Source organism: Orbicella franksi, chromosome 1, assembly GCF_964199315.1.
Source record: "Orbicella franksi chromosome 1, jaOrbFran1.1, whole genome shotgun sequence".
In the NCBI taxonomy this organism is placed as follows: Eukaryota; Metazoa; Cnidaria; class Anthozoa; order Scleractinia; family Merulinidae; genus Orbicella; species Orbicella franksi.
The window spans coordinates 14,330,913-14,342,775 of NC_138145.1; the positions used below are offsets into that span (position 1 = coordinate 14,330,913).

Below are 11,863 nucleotides of genomic sequence, written 5' to 3' on the forward strand. Positions count from 1 at the left end.
GGAATGTTCCATGTTCCTGATTTTATCGACGCCATCCTGCACCGGTGAACGAGTCGGCCGTCGATAAAATCAGGAACATGGAACATTCCGGAACATCCCGGAACATCGAATAATGATAATTATGACAAAAACATGTAAAATTAAATTTTCAAAAACTAAATTAAACGAAAATAAACTGGTATCAGCTTGGAAAATAAAAAACAAAACAAAAACATAACTGCAATGAGTGAAGGTCGCAACTTAGAAGACTAATCCATTCCTTCCAGTCGTTCACCATCAGTTTAATCTCGTGACTGTTCCTTATTCCCAGATTTCTTTTTTCATAGAAAACCAAGATAGTGGCGTTCGAACTCTTTAATAAGACCGAAAAATATGCGGACACGAGTGTGATTTCTTTATTCAATTCATTACGCCAATTCAAAGATATGCGTATACATGATTCCTCATGCAGAAATAGTTTCTCCATGAGATAGAAATAGAAACTCATCGTCATTGAGTGTCTTGTCTAAACTAGTTTGGACTACTCGAGCTGTGATGATAGTGTAAACAAATACGAACAGAAAAATTTAAAAACATTTGGCGACGCGCTGTCTTGCAGATTCGCTGGTCAAAACTTCGAACGCAACCAAAAGAGACCTAACATACGAATCACGCGCGTGAACGCACTGTTCTAATCTTTGATTACTCGGGCTTCCAGAAAGGCCGAGTCTGCACTTAGTGGGTCATAGTGCCAGACCCGTTACAATTTTTCCTGTCACTTCCCCAGTCAGTAAAACATTTGCGTATTTCGCACTTGTTTTGCGCGCGCACTACGCCATGTGCAGGTACTTATTTAGAGCTGGATTTCAGTATAATTTTCGCCAGATAACAGCTAGTTTTTCAGCTGGAAGCCGTTAATAGTTAGTAGTCAGTGATATGCTGTTATTTCCTACAGAAGGAAAATTTTGCTTTCATTTTAGTCGTTTTTCATTTTAGTCCTTTTCTTAATCCTTGACTTATTTATCTCCCTCGAACGAAGCAAGAGGGTAATCTTCGAGCGACGAAGTCGCGAGGGCGAGCACAAGGGACGTCAGTCGCGACAGGTCGTCTTTCTCAACGGCGAAACCAACAGGCCATGGAAGAATTATTGGAAAGGACCTTTAGAAAGTCTATTTAGTCGTGTACTTGGTAGCGTAGTTAAATACATCAATGCCAGCCCTAGCGCGCGCGTGGTGGTTAAACCATGCCTTGCCCGCGTGGTGCGCAGAACGTGAGCGCACTAACAAAAGTAGGTACCAAACCCAAGGGAAGGGTTCCATCCACACTCCTCTTGTAGCACAGAGGGGGTACTTACGAGGGTTAACGCTGTGTTTATAGTCGGTGTGAAACTTTACAGCTCACCTTCTTGGCAAGATTTAGCGCGACTATAAAGAATTTCTATCCGAAACTGGTAGTGTGTATTTTTGCTGAAAGGGTAATGCTTGTACTGTGCCATTCTGAGTGACGTTCACACGCCGATTTTAAGCTATTTTATGGCACGTGACAAGGCGCGAAGACCATCAATCAAGAGAAAATTAAAGCCTCTTTATCATCACCTTTATTTAAAACACATGAAATCACAAATTATTACAAATGGTTTTTCCATAAACCGTGAAAACGTGGCATAAGTACAAGCGTTAACCTTACGCTAAAAGAGAATTATGATTGTTATCTCTTTTCGAGCACTAATAGTCACCAGGCACCTTATTCGAGTAAGTAGAAGCGGAAAAACTACCTAGTAGCATTTTGAATCTTGGAAGCTGCGTCAGGTTCAGTCAACCTGGCCCTGTAGGGTTGAATGTATAGATTATGAAGAGATGTACTCGAGTGTGTGGTATTTACACTTGTACCCTCTATAATTACCAGTTAATTGTTCGAACTGGTTGTTAAAGTTTTAAGTGCCACTTTTCAACGATCAATACTTTTTGTAGATCATATATCAATTATCAGTTAAAAGGCGTCATTTTTCAACCAACAATTAACATCTTGACCACTTCTTTGCTGTCAGTTGAACTATCATTTCGATTCTAATAATATAAGTAGCTGATAAACATCAATGTACTACATATATGCAAACTACTTAAGCACTGCATTTCTGAAGGGTATTCTTTGTCCGTTTTGCTCTACCTTGGGGCTCTGGGATAACATGCAAAATAATTTTAGGGATAAGTGACAACTGGTAAAATATTTTTGGGGGAAAGGGATAAGAGAATTAGATTTAGCGATAATGAAAAAGTTCGAACAAGTTAGAATCATTTATCACACACAACTCAGTCAGTCAGTCAGTCAGTGGTCAATGATCAGTCAGTCAGTCAGTCAGTCAGTCAGTCAGGCAGTCAGTTTTGATCAAAGAAAAAACGGGTATTAGATGGCGAACATAAAAAACCGAAAATTACCTCTTTTTTGTGGTTGAATGTAATCAGGGAATTTTGCGTGTAAATATGAAGAGGAAAGTCCGAAAGGCGTTACAGCTTCAGCTCTTTCCGAGTTGGTACGGACTACGCCACATTCTTTCCAAGTCGTTTTTCCCGCCAAGTTTAGAGCGAGTGTTGCAATATTTTGGCAGGCACATAAAACAGGGACAACATAAAGATGACCGTCAGTGACAACTAGACTAAACCAAAATGCCTAATAAGAGATTAATTAGCTAACATTTTTCTGCACTGAAAATAAAAAATTAAAGTTTTGTTTTTCTAGCGCTACAGCTAACCCAAGTAATTTTGTGAGGTACAAATACCGCGAAATATCTAATGAGTGGCGTTTGATAATGATGAAAATTATTTCAAGAACAAGGCTTAGCTAAGCGGACAATCAATACTCAGCATTTTATTTAAACACGTTGAGCCTAAGATCTAAGTAAGCGCGATCAAAATACGATCGTGAAAAGAACAATGCGACAGTTACACAAGCCGTATGCAGTGAGTAGGCTTAAAAATAAAAGCACTTATGTTGGCCTTTCCTTTGGTTGATCGGCTGGCTCCATATAATGAAACAGTTTGCCTCATAATTCCGCCTCAACTTATATATGAACTATATGAACTACATCATCATGTAGCACAGTACTGGAGTGGAATTATGTAAACAGGAACACTTAAAACCTGTAACTTATTTCATTTTAAAAAAATGACTGAAATGATCAGTAAATAGTCAGCCGAGTTCCTAATATCTGTTACAAATTGTACAAAACATGTAAGCTTTCTATGCAACTCTGACAAATTATATTATGACTAAAAAAAAGATATGTAAGGAACAACGGGAATAAGCAGATTTCAGGATCATATTTAAGTGCGTGATTTCAAAACAAACATGACTTAAAACCTCTGATCAGCAAATGATGTAATGTGACGAGTTTATTTTAGTTACGTTTATGGTTTGTTACCCCTTAGCCGTAAAACGAGCCAAACCTTTAGTGGTCAGGAGTGAAAATTGAAACATTTTTAACCGTTAGCCGTAAGAAAAGTATTAACTGTAAAACAATTTGAGTCACGAAAGTAAAAGTCTTAAGATCTCACGATCGTGATTATGTCAAGACTTTCATGTGTCTTATCTTGTGGCTTTTAAGCTTTTAGAAAAATAAAAAAGCTATATTAGTCTATTAAGTCCTCTTGATTATATCTTCATTCCGGCGCAGCTGAATGGTCCTTAGACTTAAATCATGTTTAACAGTAATCAAAATAGATTTTTAACCTTTTTTTCAAACAAAGAAAAGTTAAGTTTTAATTTTTATAAAATAATTGCAATCAATGTCTACGATTTGTCCTAATCGTAAGAAAAATAAATTAGCCGTTTGCCGTAACAAAGCCAGAATATGAACCATTAGCCGTGATAGCCACTACTCCATTGACACCCTTATTCTCTTGCACCGAAACATTTATTAAGGGAACTTGACGTATAGAAGCTTTGTACAGTAGACGTTCTGGCCCTTAGTTATTAAAGAACAAATCATAATTACAATCAACGTTAACATTAAAAGTACAATGTATCACTCTAACAAAATGCAGTGATAGAACTGACAATTTTTTATGCACTTAAAAATCACTGTGACGAAGAACGATGTGAAGTTAATTCTGATTTTTGAAAAATAAGATACCCAAGTTTGAAGACGAGGGATGGGATGTTCTTTCTGGTGTCCGCTTACGAGAACTTAAAGACAGAGTACTGAATTGAATCGTAATAAGCCCCGAAAGTGTCCGCGGCCGCTTACGGGAATGTCCGGTTGCGGGGATGAGTAAATACAGGGTTTTATGAGAGTCCGTTCAAACGGGGATTTTTGAAGGAGGTCGTGAGTAGAGCTTTCCGCTTAAGAGAACGTGAAGAGAACTTCTACTGTATTCGAGTTAAATGAATGGACACGAAAAACTCTGACAGAATTTACTTTCCTTTGAGTGAGATCCATATCATATTCTCTTGGATCCGATGTAAGGGTTTTCGTATAACAATACAAATTGACGTAAACGATACCCGACAAAGACAATATTTGCGCCAAGTCTCACTTTGTATTGAGCTGTGTGATAAGCTGTAACACATAGGCAACTTATTTAAACCTATATAAATGATTTCATGTAGCTTGTGACATAACGTCCTGGACCCAGTACTTTGAATTGGCTAAGTATGTATGTATTGGCTACGTATGTATCTTCTCTTTTCGGCCGCATTCTCAACGATTGAACGGAATTTCCCCTCCCTCCCGCCATTACTTGTTTTTTTTCTAAATTAGCTGGCGGTTTCTCCCTTTACTTTGCTGGGTTAATACTTTGATATGTTTCTAGTTTAAGATGATTTCCGCTCAACATTCGAGCAACCATAATAGAAAAATTAAACATTGTAAAACTTAATGGTTTGAACCCAGGAGTATCAATAGTTCGTATAGTGTGACCGTCCGGGTGAGGGTAGTTCTGAAAAGAACTGTTGTTGGTGACTGACGTTTCGACAACCTGAGCGGAAGTCATCTTCTTGACTCTGAAGATGACTTCTACTTGTGAAACCATTACGTGATATACAACGCTTCTTATTACTTCTTACTTCCCAACAATAAAGGGATCAGGGACATTTATAGTTTTCCGTTATTACCCTATTTGTTACAAATCAGATTCACAACATGGGCGGACAATATAGCTTGTTGTTCCTTCAGTTTAGTTCTAAATTTATCTTCATTAAACCATTTCTTATTGAGCTTAAGTGTATAAAAGACCTTGTGTGCGGAGACTATCTTGGAATTTTGAAGGTAATTCAATCGCTTTTATCCAGTTACATATTTTTAATGAAACCATTAGGTCAGAGGTTTTTCATTATAACCTTCCTACAATACGCCATATTTTTTCTAAGAACTGGGGATCTTCACGGAAAGTTGCCATCTTCGCCAACCAAGAAAGTACTGTCAAAATATCTAACGATGGTCTAATGGTAGCTATCTCACATTGATATTTCGCTACAGCTAATTATTACCCAGAAAGTGAGGACTGGGTTTGAATTTCGGCCCTTTTTCCTTTACCTCGTTCAGTCACAAATCGCCGTCAGGTCTCTAAGGCGCATCCATCACCGGTGCATCGTACATGCGTAGATTAGGGCAGCTGAGCACATGGTAGGAATTTACAGAAGTTATCGTCGTTAATCCATACGTGATTTCTAGGGCGATGAAATCACATACAAACGAACACACCGTTTACGGTAGACCCACACTAAAGGACGTTAAGCGCTTTCGCAACGGGTCGGTCTGCAAACCTTACGAGAAATCACTTAACGAGCAAACATTCTGAGTGAATTGGTCAAGAGTCATGTTATAGCTCGTTTTCTTGTGACGTCATCATTTTCTAAAATCGAATAATAAATAAAAAAATTAATAAAAAAATTATTTGAAAACCATTCAGCGGATAAAGTCAAGAAATTGTGATGTTACATGAGATTGGTAAGGAGGACACTTCTCCAAGTTTTAAGTCTGTGCGTTTTCCCAAACAGCAGACTGATTCGTCGAAATATTTTGCTCAAATTTAAAGAGCCCAGTATGGAGCCGCCATGTTGGTGTACCTCCGCTGTACACCAACGTGGCGGCCGAAAAATAGTGTGAACATCTGGAACTGACTTAGCCTGTCTAGGCGACTGATTATCTGTACTGAACAAACAAGCATTTACATAAGCACCTTTCCTAATACTTTAACTACATGCACTGAATGGGCTTAAAATCACGAGATAAGTATGTCTTTCGTCAAACGCGTTCGTAGCTCTATGTCACGCACCGCCATAACTCTGAAATTTAAAATGTCTCGCTTGCTTGAGAAATAAAAACAAAACAAAACAAAACAAAACAAAAAAATAGGAAAATGGGCTGAAACGTTTATAAGCTGATCATGATAAAGACCTTGACTCATTTCACGTCCTAAAGGCCTGCAAACGAGTAATAGCTGGTTTTCACATGACGTCACTAAACTTCAAACTACAAAACTAATGATCTTCCTGAGATTTTACTTTAATGATGTATAAGAGCAGCTGAAAACTAATATTCATACAAATTTTCGCTCCGAATGGGTTCTTGGTTTTGTGATAGACTACGTTTGAATTTCGAAGCTTGTGCGTGACGCGGCATTTACATGACGGCGTCATGACGGTTAAAAAAGTGACTTATTTCGGGGAATTTGGCTATCTGAACAGTTCATGTCTTAGAAAAAGTATTATTTTAAATGTTTTAGAGTTCCTCGAGGGATAAATTCACGCTTTTGTAGCAAAACTCAGTGACAGATGTTTCTGTTGGTTTCCGGCCGCCATGTTGGTGCCCATACGGATGGGCACCAGCATGGCGTCTCCATACAAATCTCTATAAATTTGGGTAAAAAATTTTTCCGCATATCTTGCATAAGAAAAATTGCTGTGACCAGAATCTTGGCGACAGTCTTAACATAGTTACTTTCTTTCATTTCCCAGATTCTGGACTTAATCTATTGAACGGTTTTGATTTTTATTTTGATATATTTTGAATGGCGTGACACTGAAAACCAGCAATAAGCTATTAATCGATTCCAAGAAATACAATCAAAGACAGAAAAGCTTGAGCACATCGATTCGATTTAATTTCGTACGACTTCAAATGTAGAACATTTAGCTCAATTGCAATATAACTAGTACTTCTCAGTATAACGACTGCCTGGGTACACACAGCAAAGCGTCTAGTTATAATATAATTTGACCGGTAAAATTACTTTGTTACTGCTGTTCCCCAACCTAAGCTAAAGTTACAAGTAAGTTAAGTCGGTGAATCTATCAATAGCTTTTAAACTACATCAATTGTCATGATCTCGCCTACGCACACATTAACTGCGGAACCAACAGGTAAACTCTGCACATCTGGTTTTTAATTCTAAGTAGCCAATAAGCGTCAGTGTATAAAATTTCCCTTTCAAACGCAGCTGTAGTGGCTAAATTTGATGCACAATAGCATTCACAGTATAAATAAAACGCCGTTAGCGTGAGGATCAGTTGCCTTATTCCCACCTTCCGTACAGTTAAAGCAGAGTATTTTGCTAGGGACTTATCGACCCAACAATGTACTTAACAGCTTCAAAGGTAAAATTATATCGAAACCCCTTAATTCATCTTTTATTGTTCGGCACCAGTTGCATAAGGAGCTATGCATATAAATTATTTAGAGTATATACTTAAGGTACTCTTCGTCCTTCTCTACCTTACAGCCCAGTGCGTTTATAGTTCTCTTCATGTTTTGCCTGCTTGTGAGGGCTTCGTCCTCCGTTGGCGCACTTGATAAGAGGTCTGGAGATGAGCATGATGTCATAGGGTCCTTTTCTACCGTTCCGGAAGAGGACGAAATTATCCTGAACGAGGAAAACCTTCGCCCGGAATATAGCCAAACAGAAGACATGGCAACCAATGACGACTTCCGGCTACAAGGAATTGTGAGCAACCTCAAAGAAAAAAGAAACGGATGCTGGAAGTCCAAAACATCAAGACTTTTGCCGTGTGGAGTTGTTCACCAGTGCAGAGATCACTGCATATGTGAAGAGTGTCTGAAGTGTGTTCCTGTTAAGGCAGGATAATATTGCCGAGTTGATAAGACGAATTACGGATCAGGGCTATAATTATGAGACTGACGTAAAATAACATTGCTTGTAAGATGTAACTAAATAGAAAACTGAAATAAATAAAGTAAACGAAGATCATACCTTGTAACCCCAAATAAATTTGTCATTAGAATCAGCCTGAAGTTTTCCCAGGTTAAATGTTGATATAAAAAGTCGGTCAAATCTGCTGGCTAACCGACAATCGACACGTGTCCTTCATTTCAACCCTCGGACGTACAAGGAGGAAGGGGGGAGGGGTGGTTGCTACCGCCCGGTAGTTTATTTCAAAGTTTCAAAAAAGACGATTTACTCTGAGATGCCGAAACTTTCTATAGCCTGTTCATAGATCCTTATCGAAAACTTTGATATGTCAATTGTGTGTCCATGCGTCGCAATGGCAACCGAAAGTAAATTTTTATGCAAGTCTTGCGAAAAATCTATTTTTTACATAATTCTATATTTTTCCACTTTTCTCCGTCATTGCAGAAATTCTTTTTTTTTTTTACATTTCACAAGCATTTTGGCTTGAATCAGCAATTTTTTTGAAACGGATTTCACTATAAAAGCTAACGTTAAAGTGCACCTAACCCCCAATTTTTTTTTTCGAGCATTTGGGCGAAGAAATTTTTGAATTTGGTTGAATCCTCGATTTTCTATGCCCTTTCAAAGTCGCGAGTAAGTGTTTCACGACCGCGTTTTAGGGAGTCTGGGGCGGCGGTACCTGATGACGTCTACCCAGGAACCAAACACAATAGCGCCTCAGTCAACTCTCTGTATTTGCTCGAGAAAATAGAACGCAAAACTAATCGTTCCGATGTATTTTGGGGCTAAAACGTCCAAGTTTTGTCTCAGAATCATTTCTTTTTCGTCACTGGAGTCAGAGTTAAGTTTCGATTCGGAAGGCTCCGAAATAAACTTCGATCGAGCACGTTCGACAACTGTGAACTCACTGCTTAGAGCTTTGAGAGCAATTTACAATATTTCAAGCGACGACGGGGAAGACGTCTTTGCGGACGAGCTGCTTGTATATTAGGAATGGAAAGCTAGATACGAAGTGGAGGAGCAGGCAAACGAAAAGCAGGAAAGAAAACTCAAGGACTGCTTTGGATGGTAATTTCGTCAACTAAACATAAGATTCCCACGCGTGTTTATAGCCCGTTTACATTTGTCCTTACCGAGAATGTATTTTTTCAAGGCTCTGTTAAATCCAGTTTGTGTTTTACTTTCAGTTGAATGCTTCATGTTTATAAGAGCGACGTACGTGTTGCAGTTTTCGAGACTTGATGACCTCCAAAACATTGGCTTCGATCGATTGAAAATCGTATTGTTTGGACCTGTATTTTTGAAGCTGCGGGAAGCAAGGCGGAAGGAAACATTTCATACAATTACCGATTTCACATTGTCACACGTTTTAAGTCGTAACTCCAAATAACCAATGTAAATTGTTCTCAAAGTTGGCAGTGAAATTCGTCGGATAAGCGAAAAGGATGTGTTCCCTAAGCGGTCCGCAGATAATGTTACGCGGTCATATTTTCGACGCTATTGCACAGAATCTTTGTCGCACTGCTGATTTCCAAACCTTCGAGAAACTCTGTGAGTCTAACAATTTTGTTATCATGTAATTCTAGAGGATTAATCTTCGAAAGTGTTGGTTAGCGGCGGACAGTTGCGATCTATTTACATATCAGTATAACGCTTCTTGATCATGACCGGATCACACAACTTTGCCGGTTATGTTATAAATACTGCGGGATTGGAAGATATAGGTTGTAGGTGGTATTTCTACAAATTACTGGTTAGCTTTAAGCAGAAAATTTTTTAAAATAGCGTTCGAAAGTCTGCGGAACAAATTCCAGTGAGAGTTCTTCAATGGTTCTCACAGATTCAGTTCGCTTGTTTCGGTTCGACAAAATCAACCATCGTTTACGTCTTTATTGCACCATTAGTCGATCATCGTCAGTAAATTGTACAGTATATCTTTCTTTAAATCTGGAATATTGCTGCAACAGCCGATAGCACCTCTGGAAGGCGTTTCTGCGAATGTGTATTGCACCGTCCTGAAGGAAGTGAGAGGAAATGAGATATCCAACCTTCCTGGGTAGACGTCACAAGAGCCGCTGGACCCATTCTCCTCAAACTCGGTCGTGAAACAAAATGGCGGTGTTTTGGAGCTATTTTCGAGATTTCGTCGTGGCACAGAAAATCGAGGATTCAACGGAATTCAAAAATTTTTTCGCAGAACTATTTCAAATAATAAGTAGATTCGTTCTAGCGAAAAAAAAATTTTGGGGTTAGGTGCACTTTAAGAAACAACGACGTTTCAACCGGCCGGCCGTTCGACGGTCATTTTCAAGTTGAAAGTAAAATTTTTGTATGTGCTCAAATATATGCAATCGATTATAAGAATACTAATGAGACACTGACTTAAACTCTAAAATATTTACATAGAAACAATACAAAAAAAAAATTACAGCATGAATAATATGAATAATATACTAGTGAGACAATCTCAAATAGTGTAGAGTGCAATTGATAGCTCTGACACGGTAGTCCCATAAGTACTCACGTCTGCTCGGTTCACTTCCGGTTTGTATCTACCTGGGTAGTCTGTTAGGGCTTTTCCCCTTAGCAGTGTGTATTTTCAAGGTTGTATTTTCATTCAAGGTCCAAAAATTACGTACAATTACTGTTTGGCACGACTTCTTTTAAATCTTACTCAAGTGTTTTACATTCATTTTAAATTTAATAATACGTTGAACAAACGTGACAATTTAGCTCTTCATGCCAACTTTGTAACTTGATACTTTCGTTTTCCTCCCAAAGGTATGTAACAGGAAACCCTTGTTCTCTCCAAAACACACGAAGATGTACTTTTTTGGGGGATAAATGAAAGAAAGTTAAATATCTGACGAAGAAACAGAATAGAAACGTTTTTGTTTTTCTTAAAACGCAAATTTCCTTATTACCGATGAACAAGAACTAATTTAATTATCAGATAGTCACGGAATACAACTTTCTTTTTCTGTTGCCACCTTTGTTGTTAACAATAAAACAATTCAAAATTAATACACAACATTATTGATTGTTACAACTGAGAAGCGTTTCAACGAGAAGTATCGAAGGAAAACAGCGCTACTTGGCCGATATTGTCCTGCCGTCGATAAAACCAGGAACATGGAAGATTCTGGAACATTCCGGAACATTCCGGAACATCCCGGAACATCCCGGAACATCGAATAGTTATAATAATTATGAGAAAAATATGTAAAATTAAATTTTTAAAAGTAAAATAAACAAACCTAAACTGGTATCAGCTCGAAATATTAAAAAAAATATTATTAGGGATAGGAAAGTCGGCAGGGGAGGGGTAGGGAGCGTTGGGTGTTCATTCAACTGACTACAATAAGTGCAGGCTCCTCTTCTTTCCCGCCAATTGAGTCACGTCGCTTTACAGCACTCCATTGGGTCTCCTTTTTTGATCCCTGATTTCTTCAACATCTGAAGTGTTCGTCTAAGCATCATACAGTTGCTTGTTAAGTCAGTAGCCATAGCTTTGTCATTGTTCCGTCTTCACGTTGCTATTTATCATCGCCAGTTTCGTGTTCGAACGGCTCGATAGAAAAGTTTGATCCAATGTCAGATAACGATCTGCACGTGAAGTTGAACTAGCGATGAATAGATTACAGCCTGCGGTAAAATTACTTTTAATTAATTAAGTGCTAACTTGCACTGGACAAAACATTTTCCAGGAAATGCCTTTGAACTGTTGGCGACACTTA

At 38.4% G+C, this 11,863-nt stretch overlaps 1 protein-coding gene across 1 annotated transcript; it reads left to right on the forward strand.

Moving 5' to 3' along the window:
* The first annotated feature begins 7,551 nt into the window (after positions 1 to 7,551).
* Positions 7,552 to 8,060, forward strand: LOC145480211 (uncharacterized). The gene is made up of 2 exons (XM_081458612.1): positions 7,552 to 7,572; positions 7,698 to 8,060. Exons 1-2 carry the CDS (start codon positions 7,552 to 7,554, stop codon positions 8,058 to 8,060), a joined length of 384 nt encoding a protein of 127 aa, XP_081314738.1.
* Positions 8,061 to 11,863: the final 3,803 nt, after the last annotated feature.